Source organism: Carya illinoinensis, chromosome 13, assembly GCF_018687715.1.
Source record: "Carya illinoinensis cultivar Pawnee chromosome 13, C.illinoinensisPawnee_v1, whole genome shotgun sequence".
Classification (NCBI taxonomy): domain Eukaryota; kingdom Viridiplantae; phylum Streptophyta; class Magnoliopsida; order Fagales; family Juglandaceae; genus Carya; species Carya illinoinensis.
The window spans coordinates 31,901,262-31,924,987 of NC_056764.1; the positions used below are offsets into that span (position 1 = coordinate 31,901,262).

At 36.2% G+C, this 23,726-nt stretch overlaps 3 protein-coding genes across 9 annotated transcripts; all 3 read left to right on the top strand.

Annotated features, from left to right (window-relative positions):
• The first annotated feature begins 4,059 nt into the window (after window positions 1-4,059).
• Window positions 4,060-7,367, top strand: LOC122292387 (transcription factor bHLH130-like). Of its 2 annotated transcripts, none has more exons than XM_043100723.1 (7): window positions 4,060-4,411; window positions 4,516-5,284; window positions 5,705-6,045; window positions 6,134-6,307; window positions 6,488-6,553; window positions 6,630-6,698; window positions 6,827-7,367. In XM_043100723.1, the coding sequence occupies exons 2-7, from the start codon at window positions 4,759-4,761 to the stop codon at window positions 6,878-6,880; spliced, it is 1,230 nt and encodes a 409-aa protein (XP_042956657.1). In that variant the 5' UTR covers window positions 4,060-4,411; window positions 4,516-4,758; the 3' UTR covers window positions 6,881-7,367. The 2 variants fall into 2 exon arrangements, with proteins under 2 accessions (XP_042956657.1, XP_042956656.1); XM_043100722.1 differs by having other exon boundaries at window positions 4,060-4,386.
• A 1,813-nt stretch (window positions 7,368-9,180) lies between these two features.
• On the top strand, window positions 9,181-16,287 carry LOC122292250 (putative disease resistance RPP13-like protein 1). Of its 5 annotated transcripts, none has more exons than XM_043100490.1 (7): window positions 9,181-13,267; window positions 13,481-13,748; window positions 14,083-14,284; window positions 14,404-14,625; window positions 14,804-15,054; window positions 15,173-15,283; window positions 15,794-16,287. In XM_043100490.1, exon 1 carries the CDS (start codon window positions 9,425-9,427, stop codon window positions 13,193-13,195), a length of 3,771 nt encoding a protein of 1,256 aa, XP_042956424.1. In that variant the 5' UTR covers window positions 9,181-9,424; the 3' UTR covers window positions 13,196-13,267; window positions 13,481-13,748; window positions 14,083-14,284; window positions 14,404-14,625; window positions 14,804-15,054; window positions 15,173-15,283; window positions 15,794-16,287. The 5 variants fall into 5 exon arrangements, with proteins under 5 accessions (XP_042956424.1, XP_042956423.1, XP_042956425.1 ...); XM_043100489.1 differs by having other exon boundaries at window positions 14,804-15,014; XM_043100491.1 differs by having other exon boundaries at window positions 14,851-15,014.
• Window positions 16,288-17,741: 1,454 nt separating this feature from the next.
• Window positions 17,742-23,604, top strand: LOC122292253 (putative disease resistance protein At3g14460). 2 transcript variants are annotated; one of them, XM_043100496.1, is made up of 8 exons: window positions 17,742-19,099; window positions 19,321-19,603; window positions 20,224-20,554; window positions 20,672-20,808; window positions 21,802-21,891; window positions 22,486-22,578; window positions 22,678-22,734; window positions 23,100-23,604. In XM_043100496.1, the coding sequence occupies exon 1, from the start codon at window positions 17,835-17,837 to the stop codon at window positions 19,026-19,028; it is 1,194 nt and encodes a 397-aa protein (XP_042956430.1). In that variant the 5' UTR covers window positions 17,742-17,834; the 3' UTR covers window positions 19,029-19,099; window positions 19,321-19,603; window positions 20,224-20,554; window positions 20,672-20,808; window positions 21,802-21,891; window positions 22,486-22,578; window positions 22,678-22,734; window positions 23,100-23,604. The 2 variants fall into 2 exon arrangements, with proteins under 2 accessions (XP_042956430.1, XP_042956429.1); XM_043100495.1 differs by having other exon boundaries at window positions 19,327-19,603.
• The last annotated feature ends 122 nt before the right edge of the window (window positions 23,605-23,726 follow it).

Consider the following 23,726-nt stretch of genomic DNA (forward strand, 5'->3'; position numbering starts at 1 on the left):
CCCCGACTCTAAGAGGGCATCAATGGTCATGAGCAATGAGTCACCAATAATTATGAACGCTTTCCATTGAAAAATTCTATCCTAAGACCTAATGCTCACTGACCAAGTCATGGACCACTTAGCCACTACCCTAGAGGTATACTTGCACCATTCTGATACTAGATGTTTTACACTTTCACCGCAAATTAACAAAGTCAATATATCCAAATTTCCAACTATATAAAAAATTTGAGAAAAAGTAATCTTGTCAAATTCTGACTTCTAAGATTAATAGAATATAAGTGACGTGTCACAATCATGATGTTAGATTTTAAAAGGGAGTGAATATTATAAATTTCTAATAATTTGGAGGTGACATGTGTCAAATTTTAATAGTTTAAAGTGCCAATATATATATATAACCCATGAAAAAAAGCTAGTGTGTCCCTCAGTATATACTGCTTTAAGTGTACCACTCGGTAAATTGCTTTTTATTTTGTGATTAAAAATGTGATTTTTAGTATATATTAATATATATTTCTATTTTTTAAAAATATTTAAAAATCATTAGCAAACATTAGCATATGCTTAAAATGGATTGTTTTGGCAAACATCAGCATATGATATTCCTAGTTAGATGATTAATTATTGGTAAATTATCAATTGAAATACGGTAAAAATTGAAGTTAGATTTGAACTGATTATCAAGAATCTAATAACCTGATGATATATAATTCAGTTCTCTATATGAAAATTCCAAATTCGAAACCACCCACTCTGTATCAAAAAAATAAAAAAAGATTTGAACTGATTAATCGATACCAAATTAAAACAAAAAATATGAGAAGCCTAAATGGTTTGACACGAAGTGAAAGGGTATTTTTGCATGCACTCCCTCAAATAGTGTTGAATCTAGCCTCACCCGGTCTCATTGAAGACATTGTGATAACAAAAATAAAATAAAAATATATATGTGAAAAAACCATATGAGAAATTACTTGGTATGGACTTCACCTCATTTTTTCAAAACTAGAGAAAAATGGATTTTCCTATAAAAGAAGGTTGTTGACTTTGTTTCCATCTCGACGATGAAGTTTATACCCCTTTTGTCTCACTAGCTGACCTTGATTTTTGTTATTTTAAGATCATATCTAATATTTAAACTTTGCCTTGATTTGGTTTTCCTCTCGCAACCCGCACCGAAACAATACTTTATTCTTAGATGTTCAACACATTTTGAGAAGAACCAGCTAATTTTGGGTTCGAGATACGCCTAAAACAAATCATATTATAATTGAAATTCGGAAATCTCACCATGAAAGGGTCCCTAGTTAGCTAATTAACCAATAAGGGGAGGACAAGTGCCCCTCATGGTATGTTTGATATGTTCACATCATTAAGAGTTAAGACTAGGAATAGTGAGTTAAATATTTGTCATAAGCTAGAATATGTATTATTGCTAATTACTTTTGTTGCAACCTTTTGTGAAAACTATATTTCACCTAACAAAAGTGATAAGAGAATGGAGATCACTAAATCTTATCAGATAAAAAAGGGAGAGGGACTTAAGAAAATGACACATTTTGTATATAATAAAATAGTGAATGGGGGGCCCAAACTTCATCACATTTCAAAATGTGGCATAACGAGAATAAAGCAAGAAGAAACTTATACATCATTATCTCCAATTTTATATGGAAGTGCTTGACATCCACTCAATGGTGTTGTCATTTTGTGATAATTAATTAATGAAAAGGGTCTAAAAACTTAGTTAATTAAGATGTCAATCACATCTAGAGATTCTAATTGGTTAAGTTTCTGCCATTTCGATCCCCCCAACCCCTCCCTCCTCTTTTTACGGTCAACTTAAGCTATGATTTAATTTTGATTACACGTGCATTACCACTTTTTTAGGCTATTAATCACTTTTAAGAAACCTCAAAAGTTAAAAGAGTTTTGGAAAAAAAAGAATTAAAATAAAAGTACATGATTTTGTATACCACTTTCATTCAAATTACGTTCCATTATTCAGGTTAGGTTTAGATATAAAAATAATTTTAATTCATCTTATTTTATCATTATAATTTTTTTAAATTTTTATATAAAATCTAATAAACAATTCAAGTTTTTTAAATTCTAAAATAATAATAATATTAAAAAAATATTTTAATAATATTTTATTCAACTTTTATCTAAAACCATCTTATCTCATTTTTACTATCCAAACCTCACCTTAATTTTTCCACCCTTTAGGCCACATGCATATTGTCATTTAGCTACTTAGTTTTTACTCAGAGGAATGAAAAACTTTATATTGAACTAACAATCTTATTTATACAACAAAGAAGATTATATTTAGCGTTTTTTTAGATTAATATTGACTTATGTATATATTTATATATAAATAATCTTGACTAATGATTTATATAAAAATTTCTTTGGTGGGGAAGTAATGAAGATGATATATTAAAAAAATTTAGATATTAATGATAATAATAAGACAAATTAGCCCTTAAAATTATATTTTTTAACATGATTAGAAAAAAAAGGATGGTTTTTGTATTTTAGTAGAAGAGTGTCTATCTGTATCATTTACCAAAAAAATATAATAATCCAAAACGCCGGTAGACCTCCACGTGTATCATAGGTCCACCAATAGGGTAGCAAAAGAAATTAATCTTTTTTTTTTCCTTAGCTCATCAAATTAAATTCCAAGCATATGTATAGCAAAAAGAAATAAATAGATAAATTCACTCCAATGTTTACAATATTCCAATAAAAAAAAATATTTTTGTCTCCTACCTATCTCCAAGACTGATGGAGTTGATTTATTTATCTATTTTTGCAGGCAGTGTGTTGAAAGTCCAGTTTGTCCCCACGAAATAATTATTGTGTGGTTTAATTGATTTTGCTTTAAGCCAAAGGTGTTCATAAAAATACTTAAATACTCACATGTAGAATGGCCGTGAAGGGCACTCCTGTATATCAAGATATAAATATAAATATAAATAATAAAACTTAACTCTTTTTATCGGCTTAATTTTTTAATATAAATAATAATTTTATATAGTATTAGAGCAGAGTCGGAATTTAAATCCTAACTCTACACGGTAAGAAAAAGTGTTGAGATTATAAATAAATGATTAAATCTATTTTTTCTTATATGTTTAAATTTTTAAGATAAGTAAGAATTTTATATTATTATCAATAACTTGGACTATCCATATAAAATAAATTGCATTGAACACAAAAATAATATCTATAATATCAAAACATGAACTTAGGCTTATTCACAATAAAAAACAATATAATTGTTGCAACACTGAGGGCTAAAGTCTTTCATTAGCATGATCATGCACAAATAAAAGACCATTCAAACTTCATTAGCATTATCATGAACAATGAAAAATCTTATACATCAACAACCAAACAAACAAATAAATCAATAATCAAAACCATAACAGATAAAAGAGATAAAAATAACTAAAACAGATAAAATGATGAAAAATAATATTTACTGTTTCACGATGTGTAAATGTCGTGTACTTATTTTAAAAAATAGATAAATTTAAGATTTATGTAAAAATATTATTATTTTTTAATGATAAACTCTATTTTTTATAAAAAGAATATAAAATTTATATATTTTAAGACTATATATATAATATTATTAAAATAAATAAAAAAAATTAGAGAGAAAGTCAGAGGGAGAGAGAGTAGTTCTTTAATTACAAGCAAGCAAATGAATACGTTCGAAGAAAAAAAACCGGAAGTACAGCGGCATACCCAAAGAGCAGCCTCAGACCGTCGGTTTCGGATGGGTGTCGGCCGGCAATGTCGGTTTCTAAAAGTCATTGCGGAACGTGGTTGCCCCATTTATCAAAACGTAGCATTACTTTCTAAAAGTAGGATTAATTTATGTTGACACAACCCCATTCACATGTTGCTGACGTGTAAATAATCTAGCCATTCTCTCTCTCTCTCTACCTATAGCTAGAAGCTAGTAAGAAATAATGTTCAACTACGAAGGACATTATTGTCAAACCTAAACAAACATAGCAAATCTAGGATTTCTGTCATCTGTTCACTTCTCATTGGCCCAACTCACGGAAGAGGTAAGAAAATGTTTTTTTGTGGTTTTCACTCTCTCTGTCTCTCTCTCTCTCCTCACTCACAGGCATCACCACCACCACCACGACGTCCACTCCCAGCAGCAATTCATCACTTCTGTACAGAGAGATTTTAGAGAGAAAGGAAAGAGATTTTGCCTTTTCTTCTTGGCCTTTGTTCCAATCTGATATTTTTTTCTTTTCAGTGATTGCTGCTTTTATTGTTAACGTTATTTTCTTCAGCTGAGTGGTTCAGATTCACAAATGGAAAACTGGGTTGTCATCAGATTTAATGGCGGTTGGTGTTTATGAGGAAAAAATTAGTAACTTTATTTTCCTGTTTCCTCTATTTTGAAACGTACTTTAATACCAGTGTGTTCTCAGTCCGAGCAGATTATATTGATTTGGGTTTAATATTTGTTGTTAGATCCACCCGAATTAGCAGCAATTTTTTCGGAAAGCTGATGGGAAGTACTTCTTGTTAGGAACAAAACGGATCCAAACTTTGTTCTTGTTGGTGGTTTATGGGAGTATTTCTGGTTTCCTAAGCTTCTTGTTTGATTTCATCAGAAGGGTCATAGAGAAATCTTCAAGAACTAGACTATTTTTTTCTTTAGCTTCAGCTTCGAGCTTTTATGGAAGAAAATTGAAGAAAAATTTAGAGAAGCAGATGGAGTCAGATCTTCAACGACACCACCACCAAAACCAACATCACCAAAACCAGATGAACTCCGGCTTGACGAGGTACCGTTCGGCCCCAAGCTCTTATTTCTCAAACGTCATTGACAGGGAATTTTGCGAACAATTCTTCAACCGGCCTTCGAGCCCCGAAACAGAGCGAATTTTCGCTCGTTTCATGACCAGTGGTGGCACAGATGACGATGCATCAGAAGTGGAGGCAAAAGAGGCTAATAGGCAGCAGTTGCCACAGTTTATGGCACCAGTGAGCGACGAAGCAGCAGGGGTTCTCCAGCAGCAGAACAATTATGTTTCTGCTTCTCAGAATTTTTACCAATGCCCATCACGGCAGCCTTTGCCGAATCAAGGCTTGAATTCAAGTGTAGAAGCTGGGTCTTATCCCATGGGGATGGATCGAATTTTGCCGCAGATGAAGACGGGTGTTGGTAATAATTCAAGTCTTGTCCGGCATAGTAGCTTGCCGGTCGGATCGTTCTCCCACATCAATGTTGAAAACAGTACGTATCTGTTGTATATTCCTATTTATGGTTTGGTTCTTGGGAAATAAGAGAGGACATAAAAGAAAATACTTGCAGCAAGTCATTACTAACCATTTTTTCTTTTCTTTTCTTTTTGTTTTTTTATGTACTTATATTTTGCTTTGCATAGCTTGAAATGATTTTGAACAGTTTTTTTAGTGACATGTTTAGTTTTATAAACGTTTTTGGTTTAGTTGTTGCTTTTGGGTAAAAAGATGAGAAAAATAGCAGTTCAGCTTTGTCTTGGGAAAAAAAACTTATTAGATAATAGATCATGTTGCTTACGCTTGATTTCTGATGCAAAAATGCTCTTGGTTTTTCTGATGTAAAAGTTTTCTGCATAGGCTCCTAGTGGTTACAATTTCAGAAAGGTGCTAAACAATTGTTGGCAATTGGCAGGCTTTGCTGCAATGAGAGGGACGGGAAATTTTGGAACAACTAGGAGCACTAATGAAGAAGCATCTTTTTCTTCTGCTAGCCGGTTGAAGAATTACTCATCAGGGCCACCTTCTTCAGCTGGGATAATGAGTCCTATTGCCGAAATTGATGACAAAAATATGGTGGCACATAATCCAGACACTGGAAATTTTGGTGAAGGTCGTGGGGACGACTATGTCACAGGTTTCCCAATTGGTTCTTGGGATGACTCTGCCATGATGTCTGATAACATCACTGGCCTAAAACGAGTTAGAGATGATGATGCAAAGACATTTTCTAACCTGAAAGTGTCCGAAACTCAGGTAGTGTGTATATATATATATATATCTGAGCTATTGTTTTGCCATCTTTAATATTCCTAATTAATCGAAGTTTTTGATTGTTGGTCAGAATATGGAGTCTGGAAATCGTCCTCCCACCGGTTTGGCTCATCACTTGAGCTTGCCAAAAACTGCAGCAGAGATGGCTGCCATTGAAAAGTTCTTGCAATTCCAAGATTCTGTTCCTTGTAAAATTCGAGCTAAGCGTGGCTTTGCCACTCACCCACGAAGCATCGCCGAGAGGGTAATGTTTTAGTCCCCATCAGATTCATGTTTTTATTTCATTATATATGGTTCAATCCCTGTACGTTTATTCGATTAACAAAATGGAACTGCTTGGTCCTTTCATTTGAAAAAAGGGATGATTTAGACAAATACATGATGCTAAACTTCTTTACATCTTCATTTTCTTGTCAAATTTCAGGTGAGAAGAACCCGAATCAGCGAACGGATGAGGAAGCTACAAGATCTTGTCCCTAACATGGACAAGGTACAAACTTATCTTGAATTTCTTCCTTGAAGATTGCCTTAGAGGGGGACTCATGTATTTCACTTTTTCTTTGCAGCAAACAAACACATCAGACATGTTAGAATTAGCTGTCGAGTACATTAAAGACCTTCAAAAACAAGTGCAGGTATATTCCAACAAAGATTCTTGAATGAGTATCACCAAAAATAAAAAAAAAAAAAAAAAAATCAACCCAACATTTAATCTTATATTGTAAATTTAACCTTCTCATTCATTCCTGTGTTATTATATCAGACACTTTCTGATAGCCGCTCAAGGTGTACGTGTTCAAACAAGCAGCAGCCATAGTGCAAGAAGAACGTGGAAAAGAAGATAGAAAGCAAAGCGAGCTTCGATCTCTTTTGTAGTACTGAAAGAGAATAAAATAATGAGCCATGAATTGTGTGGGTGTACAGGAGAAAAAAGGGTGCTCGTAGTGTTGAACTGTAAGATCTATACCCAATTGATGCCACTATTGGAAGAAAAGCTGTGCAGTGCATGATCTTCTAATTGCATGCTAATGTATTGTTAGTTGTGGAGCTCAGCCGAAACAATGAATTTTATCCTCTAGAGAGTGAGAAATTATGGTTTTAACTCCACTGTCCGCTTCCCCACCATCTTAAAAGTAAAGAGAAATGCCATCGATGGCTGTTGAAAGAAATGGTACGGGTAACGTATACGTGGGCGTTAACATGTGTATTTTTTTTTTTTTTCCTCTTTTTATTGTTTCTTTGGACATATTTGACAAAGAAGAATCAACTATTTTTCATGTCAATAAAGCGTGTTTTCTTCCTCACGTCTTGGTTTTTAGTGCAATCTGTAGTTTCCCCTTTTTGGACATGATACCATGTGCTACTCTATATGCTTTTCTATTCCAGGGTTGGTTGTTTGTTTTTTTAAAAGTGTGTGAAGTTCGATGCATGCAGGTCTATGTGCTTTGACTGACACCAACTAGCTTTTCATTATCTTTACCTTTTTGGTAATGGAGAATGGGGTTGGCTTGTATGTCCAAATTGGTACCTGCCTATAATTAGTTGCCTAAAAGAACTACTCTATCCCACAACCCCATTAATTCATGGTCCGATTCAACTTGCCTAACAGAGTAACAAGCTTCTATCTTTTACACATATCCATTCTGAATTGGCTTTAGTAAGTTTAAAAATGGAGAAATATAACCAAAAAGACAGAAGAGCTTAGAAATTGAGCTGCATACTGTCAGTAACTGATGCACCAACCTAGTCATCACAATCTTGCCAAGTGCGTTCTTTTAAATTTCTTTATTCGAAAGATGGATTCCATTGCCCTATATTATTTTCGAAAAAGGATTCTTTACATTTTATCTGAAATAAATAGCATCCATTTAGTTAAAAATATAGTGGGGACCTTCAAAGTTACGTGAAGCTTCTCTGACAGTAGACCATTGTTCTTGGATGAGCTCACTGAAAATGACATTGCCAGAAAGGATACACTCCCATCAACATTTTTCATGTTGCTTTACAACTTTGGAAATTGTCCATCTCCAACGCTCTAAATTAATAATGTCTACACGTACGCGTCTCGTGCATCTCTGGATTTTTCGACTGTTTCATCTCTCTATTCCGGCCATCACCTAACATTTTTCGACTACTTGTTTTATAATCACTCATTGTACCCCTCAAAGTCACATCCTTTGGTTTCCCACCGTCCCGTTACATTATTATTGCTTTTCCGAAAACGAGTAGTTTTCATATTTCTTTGACAGCGAACGACGAGGAAAATGAGTTTTTTCCTACAATTTTCCTGTTATGAGGGACGACAGTGAGCTTCTTGTCTCGTTTTCATGGTCCTTTGAGATAATGCCGAATTGATTATATTCGGCCCATCAAATAATCATGGCCCTTTATCAGGAACATGATTGGGCTGAGTTTACCTTCATTTGGGCCGAAAGAAAGTTTGTATTTTATATAAACAATCATGGGCCATGTTGTTAGGGATGTAGCTCTCTATTCTGAATAATGTTCTGTTTGTTGTAACTTCTATGGCAAAAAACCAAAACGGAACATAAATTCATAAATCCCAAAAGTTTTCTGCTTGCTATCCTGTTTGAGATACGCGGTTTGTGTTAACTTCAAAGTCACTTATAAGGATTATCGAATTTACCATTTTCATTCGGATTTTATATTCTTATTATAAGAGTAATTCAACATAATATCAGAAGTAAACTCTTTATTTCTCATAAATGAAACAAAAAAACGATCAAAATTGTGTGAATAAATATGAAATTTGAGGAAACCAACCTGTAGCTTCTTTAACATTATATCATTAATATATGCAGTGCTCGACACCACAAATATGAGAGCCCTGCAAACTTCATTAATATATTCATCATACTCTGCAAACTTCATTATGAGAGCCCTGACACCACAAATATCATTAATATATGCAGTGGTAGACAGACCTGAACCCACTACGCCTAAACCACAAACTGGGTTTCTTCTAATTGTTAGGAAGTCAAGTTTGGTAGGCTGTAAAGTAACATTAAAAACAAATAAAGAAAGATATAATTGGCCCTTCCCTTTTGTCGTAGTTATGATTTCTCTACTTTCTTTCTTGTTTGATTCCTCTGTTCAGTCACATGGTAAGGGCCACACAGAGAAATGAGATGCTCTCCACTGACACAACGCCCAAGTAATATCTTTAGCCGTGTAGGTCCATCACTTCCCTGTATGCGCTCTCCTGTATGACCAATATAGACCAGTATTTTAGCACACCGTATAAGCAAAGAAGAAACCATACCATCTCACTCTGCTCTGCTGTTTACAATCTCTTCCTTCTTTCATTTTCATTGATTTCTGCTATTTCAACCCAGAAAACATGGCCGAGGTTGCAGGCCTACTTCTCTCCCCCTTCCTCCAAGTATTCTTCGAAAAAGTTGCTTCTGGTGAGTTTGTTGACTTCTTTCGAAGTCGAAAACTTGACGGTGGACTCTTAAAAAAGCTGGAAATAGTATTGCTGTTTGCGAATGCAGTGCTCGAAGATGCAGAGGAAATGCAATTTACAAAGCCTACGGTGAAAAAGTGGCTTCATGAGCTGAAAGATGCCGTCTATGATGCAGAAGATATCTTGGACGAGATTCATACCGAAGTCTTGCGATGCAAGTTGGATGATGAATTTCAGACTTTTGCAACTAAGGTACGAAAAACCTTCTCTACTTCTCTTAATCCTTTTGTTAGAGAGATAGAACCAAAGATAAACGATGTGGTCGAGACATTGGATCATCTAGTAAAACGGAAGGATGCTATAGGTTTGAAAGAAGGCGTTGGAGTGAAATCATCCGGAAGATCGTCCACTACTTCTTTGGTTAAAGAATCTGATATTTTTGGTAGGACTGATGACAAGGAGGCAATAATTAATTTGTTGCTGTCAGATAATGTAAGTGGCAATGAGTTGTGTGTGATTGCTATTGTTGGCATGGGGGGACTTGGGAAGACAACACTTGCTCAACTTGTATACAACGATGACAAGATGGAAAAGCATTTTGATCTTAAAGCTTGGGTTTGTGTTTCGGATGATTTTGATGTGTTGAAGATGACGAAAACAATGTTAGAGAAATTTGGATTGTCAGCTGACAGTACTGATGGTAAAAGTCTAGATTGGCTTCAAGTTACACTACAGCAGAAACTGACTGGAAAGAAATTTCTTCTTGTTTTAGATGATGTTTGGAATGAGAATTATTCTGAATGGGAGGCCTTCAGCAACCCCTTTAGATTTGGGGTAGAAGGGAGTAGGGTGATTGTAACCACACGGGAGAAGCATGTTGCATCAATCATGCGCTCTACTGAAATTCACGATCTAAAGACATTACAAGAAGGATATTGCTGGTCACTATTTTCAAAACATGCGTTTTGTTCTGGAAACTCTGATGCTCATCCGGAGTTGGAAGTAATTGGTAGACAGATTGTGAAAAGGTGTGAAGGCCTACCCTTGGCAGTCAAGACAATTGGAGCTCTCTTGTGGTCTGAAGTGGATGTTAGCGAGTGGAATAAGATAATGAGGAGCGAAATATGGGACTTGCGGAATGATCATGTTATTCCTGCTCTAAGATTAAGTTACAAATATTTGCCATTACATTTAAAGCGTTGCTTTGCTTATTGTTCAATATTTTCTAAAGACTATGATTTCAAAAAAGGAGATGTAATCTTATTGTGGATGGCCGAAGGTTTGTTGCCACAAGTGAAAGACAAAACAATGGAACAAATTGGTGATGATTACTTCGTTGATCTTGTATCAAGATCATTGTTCGAACAATCAAGTATAAAATATTTCGAAATGAGGTTCGGAATGCATGATCTTATCAACGACTTAGCAAGGTTTGTGTCTGGACAATTTACCTTTAGGTTGGAGGGTGAAAATTCTCTCGACATTGTCAACAAGACACGCCATGTTTCATTTTTCAATAAACTTGGTGGTAATAGTGAAAAGCTTAGGGCGCTCTACGAGGCCAAGAGATTGCGTACTTTCCTACCAATTTATGATAATAATCCAATGCCAGTTAGAGAACTCGTGCATTATTTGTTGCCTACGCTAAGTTGCTTGCGAGTTTTCTGTCCATTTGATCGTTACAATTTGATCGAGCTGCCAGATTCAGTTGGCAAAATCAAAAGTCTACGATATTTGGATCTTTCTGGAACTTCAATTAAAAAGATACCTGATTCCATATGTAAGTTGTGCAATTTGCAGACCTTGAAATTACGGTATTGTGATAATCTTACTGTATTGCCAAGAGACACACATAAACTCATCAATTTGCGCCATCTTGATTTTATTGGTACTCCCATAAAGGAGATGCCAGTACAATTGGGAAGACTATGTTGTCTTCAGACATTGACTAAGTTTATTGTCGGTAAACAAAGTGGAGCGGGCATAGAAGAGTTGGGAAGACTTGCAAATCTTGGGGGAAAGCTCCCTATTTCGGATCTCCAAAATGTTGTATCTCCTATAGATGCTTTGGTTGCCAGCATGAACGATAAAAAGTATCTGGAGGAGTTGGAACTAAAATGGAATGACGAAGATAATATTTCAGAGAGTCAAATGGTTGTACTGGATAATCTCAAACCCCATGCAAACTTGAAAAGTCTCTCTATCATCGGCTATGGTGGTAAAATTTTTCCAGATTGGATCGGACATCACTCATTTTCTAATATAGCATCTCTCCGTCTAATTAACTGCAAGTATAACTCTGTTTTGCCACCCCTTGGGCAGCTACCTTCTCTGCAGTTCCTTTCTATTGTTCAGTTTGATGGAATCGATGAAGTGGGGCGAGACTTTTATGGCAATTGTTCTTCTTCAAAGAAACCGTTTGGAGCCTTGAAAGTTTTGAATTTTAGAGACTTGCCGAAGCTGGAGAAATGGTTTGATTTTGGTGCCGAAAATGAAGGTGGAGCTTTTACTTATCTTGAAGAGCTTGAGATTGTTAACTGCCCCAAGTTAACAGGAGAGTTGCCCATCCATCCTTCTTCTTTATCTAGACTTGTGATAAAAAAATGTCCGTTGTTGGTGACTTCACTTCCAAGTGCTGCTACTCTATGTCAATTGGAGCTAAGAGATTGTAATGAGTTTCTCTTCATGGAATTTCCAAAGGGATTACAGAAACTCGAGATTGGAGGATTTGATGCGCTAGAGTCCATACCGGAGAGATTGATGGACTTCAACAGTTCTTGTCTTGAGAAGTTAAAAATTAAGGGTTGCCACTCGCTCACATCTCTGTCCAGTGGTGGTGGTGGTTTACCTTCTACATTAAAAATCCTTGAGATCAAAGATTGTAGCAAGTTAGAGCTTCCAATGCACTGGAACTATTCTTCCCTTGAGAACTTGTGGTTAAAAAATAGTTGTGATTCTCTACTGTCCTTTCCATTAAACTTATTCCCAAATTTGAAATCCATCGAACTAAATGGATGTAGGAATCTGGTGTCTGTTGATCTTCCGCAACAACTTGAACTTGATTTAGTGGCATTGTCCTCAGTAGAAATAAATAATTGCCCTAATTTCATATCATTTCCGAATGGAGGATTGCGTGCCCCAAAACTTTTGGAATTTAAAGTCTTCAATTGTCAAAGTCTGACGTCACTACCTGACAAGATGCACATACTCTGTCCGTCTCTTTTGTTGTTGTATTTAAAGAATTGCCCAGAAATTGAGTCATTCCCTGAAGGAGGCTTGCCTTCCAAACTGAGTTCTATTTACATCATAGACTGTGACAAACTCGTCACCAATAGAAGGGGATGGGGATTGCAGAATCTCCCCTCCATTCGATCCCTTGTAATCGAAGGCAATTGTAAAGACGTGGAGTCCTTTCCGGAGGCGGGGTTACCTCCCACTAGTTTGCGTTATCTTCAAATCGGTAAATTTCCAAATATGAAATCTTTGGACTATAAGGCCCTTCGACACCTCAACTCTCTTGAATCATTGAGGATCAAGTCCTGCCCTAAGTTGAAGTTTATGCAAGAAGGGTTGCCTGCCTCCATTTCTAATCTACAAATCAGCGGATGTGCCTTGTTGGAGAAACAGTTGCAAAGCAGAAAAGGAAAAGCATGGCGCAAGATTGCTCACATCCCCCGCATTTATATTAATGATAAATTGATTTGACCAAGCTACAAGTCTGGCAAGAGTGCCCAATTTCAGTTATATGATCTACACCACAGATGGACGACGACAAAGGTATGTGCAGCTTTAACTATATTAACTAATTCCCCAATATGATTTTCCATTCCTGTTTAAGGTTTGCTTTAAAACTATCTCCAGTGAAACATAAAGCTTTGCTGATTGCTCCTTCTCCCTCGAATTGATTATTTCAGAAACAATTACTGATGTTTGTTGAGTCTCTGTCATGCCACCGCAAGATATTGATGTGAAATTCGTATTAAACTGCAGGTTTGTGCCGGTGATACATTTTTCTACACATCTCCTTTTAAATGTTCTTCCTTAATACCTGGCGGGGTTTTTAACACGGTCAACTTCCATTGGCAATAACGGCCGTCATGTGCTTCGAATCAAATTGTCTATCGCCATGGGGATTCTCTCTCAAGAAGAGTCCTTTCCTTTTGTCATTGGACAAGGATTCGCACAGTAAATTCCCCAGAACTTGAACCATTTGCTGGAATAGAAAGACAACCACAAGCAATTGAATGATTGGCCTCAGGTAGTAACTTCTTTCCAATATTCTTTTTACGACTCGCAGAATTTTTATTTTTATTTTTATTTTTAAATAATCAATGCTTCATAATTTTTAGAATTCCTAACATATATATGAAGCATAAATTCCCATCCTATTAACTTTTAAGCTAAGATCTTTGCTACCATTGGCTTTAGAAATGTGAAGTGCTGTTGTCTGACATATTCAAGGCATTTTAAAGCTATATAAATAGGTAGCATAAGTAACTCTTCACTTATTTATGTGATTGGAATCTTGCATCTACATGAAATATTTATCACATTATGCATCAGCACTGCCCTGAACGCGTGTTTTTGTAAAGGTGTGATAGGATGGGCAAAAAAGGCTAAGTTATCAATGACAGCGTAGCTGTTGAATGAACCTTGTTATGATAGTTGATGATATGTGTCGACAAGTGGCAAGCTACCTACTGTCCTAAAGGCACTTCACAATTGGAAGCCACTGAGATGAGAAACTAAAATTGATTTTTGATGGTGACATTATCTATTGATTACACTATGCTGGTAAGTTTTCGTTGGTTCTGTAGTTTTCTCCAAGTTTCTATTTTCCTGGGACTCCTATTATATGTTGTATATATTTATAACAAGCTCTCTCTCTCTCTCTCTCTCTCATTTTGGAGCAGGCCTTTATTGTAGTCATTCTCTTCTTGGACTAAATGGAATAGAGTAAAGAAATATGCATTGCTGATTCGCTGATGCAAAATTTTCAGATGAGGATCTGGTAATTGTTTTGTTTTGATTGTTCAATTGTAAAGGACAATGTGAGAAGGAAATTTGGTCAATCTTTCCTTCTATGCCCACGACAGAAAGCTACTTTGTCTTGAATGATCTTTTTAGGCAATTGGGTGAGTCTATGTTTCAGTCTAATTCTGTACATAATGTCGTAGCCGCTTAGACGCTACATCCCGGCAAGTTTAGTTGTTCCATTTCCGTATTACCTTTCATTTTTCCTTTTAGGTTCTCGGTTTCTTCTTCTTCTTCTTCTTCTTTTTTTTTTAATTAATTAATTTATTTTTTTTGAAGGGTGTTTCTTCTCTTTAAATTCTGAAACGAGGGTACAACTGATGTAGATGTGCTGAACGAACTAGCTCCGTGGAGGATGTAGTAATAATGCTAAGGCTAAGAATGGCAAGACGTCAGTCACCATATGGCAATAGGAAGGCGTTAGTCTGTGAGAATGGGTTGTCGTTGAGCATCCAGTTTATTCAAGTCAAAAGAGAACACTATATCATATGTATGCCCATTCAGCGAGACATTGCCTCTTAAATTTAGGAGTACGATGTGCAGTAGTCTTTTGCTTCTATGATGATTATGTTTATAGTTTTCTTACTACTGTTATAGCTAAGCATACTTAGTTCCTTTTTGTGCTTGTTTTGGGTCTGTGCTCTGCAGGACAATAATGCTCCATTCCAAGTGAAGGATCCCCTCTGTTAAACCTGCAGTGCTCTCCTGTGCATCAGCTGTACTTGAAGCTTTGGCTCGTAGTTGCAACATCTTAGAAAGGTATAAAGATCGTGCAGGTTTTCAAGCCTCTCTTGTTTTTATACAACAGATGTGTTTGATACTTGTTCCAATCAAGAATTGTGCCATTTGTACTGGATCTATCTATGCATGCCAAGAAACAGGACTAATTTCATTTCTTGCAGGGTGAACAGTAACATCAGTTAATACTTTTACCCCCCTTTTTTTGCTTTAGTCATTTTGGGAATTTCTCGTATGATTTTACATCTAACATTGAACATCACCATTCAGGCTTCTCCAAAACAAGAAATTAAATCATAAACTGAGTTATGAGGAAAAGCAAGGCAAGTTGCAATATTATCCATCATTCTTCAGTATAATTATGGAAACAGTTTTAAATTTTGCTTTTTCAATGCTTTCCTTAAATTATAGCATCTCTACCAATTGGATCACATTTACTAACAAATTTTGTTTTCTCTGTGGTTGATTAAATGAGTTATTAACTTAGTACCCGGTATTTGGTTGGAGCTAATAATTTAGTGGATCTTGCAGCAAACAATGAAAGAAAGGAGGCTTCCATCAAGATGGTTTGGTTATCGAAATGATGACAACTTTAGGAGTCATGGAAACATTATTGTTGGGAAAGTTGGTGGGGTCGTGGCTCTTGTTAGCCTCTTGGGGAGATGATTAATGTGAGAAACAACATGATTTCCAAAGTTGGACACGTGTGGTAATGCTTAAGAACCAGTGCTGCTATTGTTGGTCCCATCCCATCTTGTTCAGGCTTGCATGCTCGTGGACATGGCTAGCAATCTTGCATCAGCTGCTTGTATACCATTCCCATTATTACTCAGTTGATATTTGTAATCTCTGATAAGTAGAGACTAGATTTCTCTCACTTTTTCATACTAGATTCCTTCCATTACCTTCTAAAAATGATATTTTAGACGGGTTTTGAAAATCCCTCTTAATTGAGAGTTTTTGAACCATAAATGTTTGGTGAAAAATAAATAAAAAATTGTCTGAAATGCTCAAAATTTTTAACACACAAATATGCATGCCCTTTTTTTTTAAAAAAAAAAATGATAGTACTATAATTTTATTAATAATAGCTTTAACTTATAGTTGAGGAATACGGTCATGTTGACAAAATTCAATATGTTGGAATTACAACATGTAATCTTTTTAAATCCCGAAACCAATACGTCAAAAAATTAAAAGCAATAACATGATCCCCTACAAGTTTAAATGCATGTTGTTCACTGAGAGGGATATAATATTGAAAGTTAGGAAACCCCCAACGTTCCCTCAGTAGTACTATTTCTTTCTGTTCTTTCTTATTTTAGTGTAAATAAGACACCATGCATAGACAAAACTAGAAAGTAAATAAGAAGATAATCCTTTCATGATATATACGAAAATATAACCGATATCTTTTTGATGTGCTTCATCTTACAAATTGGTGATGATTATTTCGTTGATCTTGTATCAAGATCATTGTTTGAACAAGGACAATCAAGTATAGAATATGAGAAAATGAGGTTCGGAATGCATGATCTTATCAACGACTTAGCAAGATTTGTGTCTGGACAATTTACCTTTAGGTTGGAGGGTGAAAGTTCTCTCCACCTTGTCAATAAGACACGCCATTTTTCATTTTTCATAGAACGAGGGGATAATACCAAAAAGCTTCCACTGGCCCTCTACGAGGTCAAGAGATTGCGTACTTTTCTACCAATATGTTTTTATTATAATGCAGTGCCAGTTAGCGAACTTGTGCATGATTTGTTGCCAACGCTAAGATGCTTGCGAGTTCTCAGTCTATTTAATTATAGAAATTTGATCGAGCTGTCGGATTCAATTGGCAAAATCAAACATCTACGATATTTGGATCTTTCTGAAACTCCAATTAGAAAGATACCTGATTCCATATGTAAGTTGTGCAATTTGCAGACCTTGAAAGTACAGCATTGTGAGAATCTTACTGTATTTCCAAGAGATACTCACAAACTCATCAATTTGCGCCATCTTGATTTTAGTTATACTCCCATAAAGGAGATGCCAGTACAATTGGGAAGACTACGTTGTCTTCAGACATTGACTAAATTTATTGTCGGTAAAAAAAGTAGAGCGGGCATAGAAGAGTTGGGAAGACTTGTAAATCTTGAGGGAAAGCTCCCTATTTCGGATCTCCAAAATGTTTTATCTCCTATAGATGCTTTGATTGCCAGCATGAACGATAAAAAGTATTTGAAGGAGTTGAAACTAGAATGGAATGACGAAAATAATATTTCAGAAAGTCAAAGGGCTGTACTGGACAATCTCAAACCCCATGCAAACTTGGAAAGTCTCTCTATCATCGGCTATGGTGGTAAAAGTTTTCCGGATTGGATCGCACATGATTCATTTTCTAATATAACATCTCTTTATCTATTCAAGTGCAAGTATTGCTCTATCTTACCACCACTTGGAAAGCTAGTCACTTTCTATTGATCAATTTGATGGAATTGATGCAGTGGATCCAAACTTTTATGGCAATTCTTCTTCTTCAACAGAACCATTTGGAGCCTTGAAAGTTTTGAAGTTTAGAAACATGCCGAAGCTGGAGAAATGGTTTGCTTTTGGTGCTGAAAATGAAGGTGTAGCATTTACTCATCTTGAAGAGCTTGAGATTGTTAACTGCCCTAAGTTAACAGGAGAGTTGCCCATCCATCCTCCTCTAACTAGACTTATGATAGAAGAATGTCCGATGTTGGTAACTTCACTTCTAAAAGAAGAATTTCCAACGGGATTGCAGAAACTTTCAATTGGAGGATTTGATGCGTTAGAGTTCATACCAGAGAGATTGATGGACTTCAACACTCGTCTTGAGGAGTTAAAAATTAGTGATTGCAACTCGCTTATATCTCTGTCCAGTGGTGGCCTGCCTTCTCCGTTAAAAGTCCTTGAGATAAAAGATTGTAGCAAGTTAGAGTTTCCAATGCACTGGAACTATTCATCCCTTGAAGAATTGCGGCTTGAAAATAGTTGTGATTCTCTACAGTCAATTTCATTCAATTTATTCCGAAATCTGAAATCCATCAAACTAAATGGATGTAGGAATCTGGTGTCTGTCGATGTTCCGCAACAACTTCAACTTGATTTAGTGGCCTTGTCATCAATAGAAATAAATAATTGCCCTAATTTCGTTTCATTTCCGAATGGAGGATTGCGTGCCCCAAAACTTATGTGGTTTCGCATCATCGATTGTCGGAATCTGACGTCACTTCCTGATAAGATGCACATACTCCTTCCGTCTCTTCGGAATTTGCATTTAGAGAACTGCCCAGAAATTGAGTCATTCCCTGGAGGAGGCTTGCCTTCCAAACTAGTTGGTATTTCCATCATAGACTGTGACAAACTCGTCGTCAATAGAAGGGGTTGGGAATTGCAAAATCTGCCCTCCATTCGAGGCGTTACTATCAAAGGCAATTGTAAAGATGTGGATTCCTTTCCGGAGGTGGGGTTACTTCCCACTAGTTTGTTATGTATTTCCATCGAAAATTTTCCAAATATGAAATCTTTGGACTGTAAGGCACTTCGACACCTCACCCGTCTTGCTAAATTGTCAATCTGTTCCTGCCCTAAGTTGAAGTTTATGCAAGAAGAAGGGTTGCCTACCTCCATTTCTATTCTACTGATCAGCAAATGTGCTTTGTTGGAGAAACAACTGGAAAGCAAAAAAGGAAAAGCATGGCGCAAGATTGCTCACATCCCCAGCATTTATATTAATGGTACATTGATTTGACCAAACTACAAGTCCAGCAGGAATTCCCAATTCAGTTATATTATCTACACCACAGTTGGACGACGTCAATGGTATGTGCAGCTTTAATTACGTTATCCCTTCCCAACCACCTAATTCCTCTATATGATTTACCATTCCTTTTCAAGGTTTGCTTTAAAACTATCTTGAGTGATACAGAACGCTTTGTCGATTTCTCCTTTTCCCTCGAATTGATTATTTCAAAAACAATTATTGAAATTTGTTGAGTCTCTCTCTTGCCATTGCTAGATACTGATGTGAAGTTTGCGTAAAGCTGCAGGTTTGTTCCGGTGATGCGTGTTTCTACAGATTTCCTTTTGGATGTTCGTCCTTAATACCGTACGGTTTTTTTTTTTGAACGTGGTCGGTTTCCTTTCTCAATAACTGGCGTCATGCGCTTCGAATCAAACTGTTTATCTCTGCGAAAATTTTGAAGTCCAAATTTCCGATCCAGATGCAGTCTTCAAAGCAAGGACGTGGCACTGTAAATTCACTAGAATGTGAGCCTTTTGGGAGAACAGAAAGGCGACCACAAGTAATTGAATGATTAGCCTCAGGTAGTAACTTATTTGCAATATTTTTTGAGGACTCACTGATTGTTCGAGCAATGTTTGACTTGATTTTTATTGCAACTTTGCATAGGTTCACTCTGTATTCCCCGAAAACCCTTCAAATTCAGTATTCCTGACATAGTATGAAGCATAAATCCCTATCCTTTTAACTTTTGAGCCAAGAGTTTTGCTACAATTGACTTCAGAAATTTTCAGTGTTGTTGTCCTACTTTAGACTTTGCTGATATGTATTGGCGAGCAACTTGAAAAGAAATTTATATATTACCTGTGAAATCAAATCATTCCAATTTATTTTTATTTATCTATGTTGTTTCCTGGGATGGGAACTAGAAGGCAGGTGAAGCTAAACTATTTCGTTGTATGTTTATAAATGTATAAAGAAATATATGTTATTTATTGGATTATAGTATTGCATATTCATGGAATATTTTATCACATTATGTACTAGGCCTGCCCTAAACACGGATTTTTATAAGAGTGTGTGATCGGATTGGCAAAAAGGACCAAGTTATCTTTGGTCATGGACTTTCTGTTTCAGTATGCTCTGGTTATGTTGTTATTTATTTGCTAACTTATTTAAGTAATTATTTTCTTTTAAATTTTAGGGATGAGCTGTGGGACTTTCATGTCGGGTTTTGCCATATCGAGAGAATGGGGAAGAAGTATTGAAGTGCCAATCAAAATTTCCTCTCAGTACGTTTCTCTTGAAAGCTGCCTCTCTGTAAGGGTAATCAATGGCAGCCTAAGATCTGTGGCTGTTGAATGATCCTTCTTGTATGGTTGATGAATCATGTTGTCAAGCTTCCTACTCTCCAGAAGGCACTTTACAATTGCAAGCGACTGAACTTTTGGCCAACTCCAGCCTTTAGGATTTTGAGATGAGAAACTGAAATTGGGTTTTAGATGGTGACATTTTCTATTGATTAGACAATGCCAGTAAGTTTCGTTGGTTCTTCATTTAATAACCTTAGTGTCATTCCTTACCATTATAGATGAATGTTGGATATGCAGAGAAAGTGACTGTCTCAGTGTTGCTATTCTCTTTTTCCGTAGATTTCTCCAAGTTTCTAACTTCATGGGACTCCTATTATGGTCGCATGAAGCCGGTTCAAGACCGCACACCTAATTATGGTCTCAAGATAAAATCAATAGATCGGGCGGTTTGGCTTAGCTCAGAAAAGGGGCAAAAGGTTTGTCACTCTGTTCTCTCTCCCCCTGCGAGTCCGTCTCTCTCTCTCTCTCTCCACCCTTCCCCCCCCCCCCCCCCCCCCCTTCTTCTTCTTCCATCTGCAAATCTTGAAGTCAAATCCGGGTCATCGTCTGTAGTTTGAAAAAAAGTCTTTGGGTCACTCTATTATTTCTCCCCCAGTCAAGTCTGATTCTCTCTCCCCTTTTGTTCTTCCGTCTGCATATTACCCTGGGTTGAATATTGCTTTCTACGGACTTTCTCTTGCAAAAAAGAGTATGGCTGGATCATAAAAGGGGAGAAAAGGGTTGGTTCTGGTTTCTTCTTATTTATGTTCTCTTTTCATTAAAACAAACTCAAGATCAGTCAGAATTTCCGTTGTTTTGTGGAAATGTGTAAGAGGATTAATGGTTTAAAGGTGAGATTTCAATGTTACGGCATTCACTGGGATTTTCTCTAAATCCATGTCGACTCAAGTCACTGATTAGAACACCATACTACGTTGCAACTGGGGTTGCTGGAACTAACTACCTTGAAATGTGAACTACTAGCATATGTTTGGCAGTGGCTTCCTAGAATTTCATAATCCATTGGGTGAAAACTTGATCTGCGTGAAATGAGAGTGAAAAGTTGGATCTGTGTAAGATGGGGCGCGAGTTTGGCTTTGCAAAAAAATTACACGCTGGCAGATGGGACCGCTTCAGAGTAGACTTTCTCTTATGAGTAATGCTACATACAGTCGTGGAGTGTATAAATACTGTCCAATCGCTTTGAAAAAAAATAGAATCCACGATTAAAAAAGTTAATATTTTTTTATGTGGGTTCCATATTAATTCATTTTTTTCAAAAAAATTACACGGCACTTACACAACCACAATTACAAATATTATTTCTCTTCTCTTATATGTTTGTATATATTATAACAGACTCTCTCTCTCTCTGTATATATTATAACAGACTCTCTCTCTCTCTCACACACACACACATTTTGGAGCAGGCCTTTATTGTCAACATGCTCGCCTTGGACTAAATGGGCTAAACTAAACAAATATGTGCTGCCGATGCAAAGATTTCAGAAGAGGATATGGTAATTGTTTCGGTTTGGTTATTGAATTGTAAAGGACAATGTGATTATGTGAGAAGGAAATTTGGTCAATCTTTCTTTCTATGCACACAAGAGATAGCTACCATCTTCAATGATGTTTTTAGGTACATGGGCCGAGTCTGAATGTTTCAGGCTAATTCTATCATTAATGTCATATCAATGAAGTTACTTAAGAGTCTACATCCCGGCAAGTTCAGTTTTTCCATTAGCATGTTACTTTTTATTTTTCCCTTTAGGTTCCGGGTTTTTTTAGGGGTGTTTTGTCTCTTTGAACTAGCCCTAAGGAGGATGTAATGCTAACAATAAGAATGACAAAGGACATCAATCACAATATGGCAATACGAAGGTGTTAGTCTGTGAGAAGGGGTTGTGTTGAAAATCCAGTGTATTCAAGTCAGAAGACAACGCTATATCATGAAGGCCCATTCGCCAAAACAATCTCCTATTAAATTTAGGACTACGATTTGAAGAAGTCTTTTGCATCTATGATGACTAAATTTATAATTTTCTTACTACTGTTATCACCAAGCACACTTATTTCTTTTTGTGTTTGTTTGTGCTCCATTCCATGGGAAGGATTCCCTCTGTTAAACCCCCACTGCTCTCCTGTTACCTAAAGCTTTGGCTTGTAGTTGCAACAACATCTCAGAAAGGCTTATGATCATGCAGGTTTTCAGAGCTTCTCTTGTTTTTATACTTCCCTATTTTTTGTCAACCAACGTATTTGATTCTTACCTCTTCTAATCAAGACTTGTGCCATTTGTACAGAATCTGCCTATGCATACCAAGAAACGGGGCTAGTTTCATTCTTTACAGGGTGATCAGGTACATTAATTGTACCTTTTTCTGCCTTCGTTATTTTTTGAAGTTCACATATGGTTTGATATCTAACATTGAACATCACCATTCAAGCTTCTGCAAAATTTGAAATTCAATCATAAGCGAAGTTTTGAGGAAAAGCAAGGCAAAGTTGGAATATTATCCATCATTATTTTCTATAATTTATTGAAACAGTTTAAAATTGTGTTTTTACACTGCTTTCCCAAAATTTTAGCATCTCTACCAAGTGGATCACATTTACTCTTCCTCCTACCAAGCATCAAAGCAAAAGTGTGTTCATGTTTTCTTTATGAGTTATGAAATTAACACTCAATATTTGGTTGGAGCTAATGATTTAGTAGCACGTGCAGCAAAACAATGAAAGAAAGAAGGTTTCCATAAAGGCAATTTGGTTATCGAAATGATAACTTTAGTGGGTGGTTGAAACATGAGAGCCGGGAAGTTTGGTGGAGGCCTTGGCTCTTGGGGAAACAATTGCGAGAACCAATACTATGTCATCTTCTTCAGGCTAGCTTGGCATGCTCGTGGATGTGGCTAACAGTATTAATGCATCAGCTGTTCTCCTATATACAGTTCCCATTATTTTGTTTCTCTCTGTAATCTCTGACTAGGAGAGACTAGATTTGGGTGAAATTGTCAAATTGAGACCAGGGAAACGTTTAATTCCATGTATATAAGCATTAGAGACTTGATTCTACGTAGGATGTCCCATGGAACTTGGCACTTTGATGGTCAATTTGATCCTCTCAACATCATCATCCCTTGTGATATTTCTGCCATATTTGGCCACAAACAAAGAGATAAAAAGCTAGAGAAAAGAATGATTTTATTTTGGGACCAGTACTTTTGGTAAAAGATTGAATCATTGAATACATGGTATTAAACTGCTTTTTTCTGGAACTTTCAGAAGCTGAGATAATCACTTTGGAGCCAATAGCCAATCGACACAACTAAAATACCAGTTAACGATATTGGTT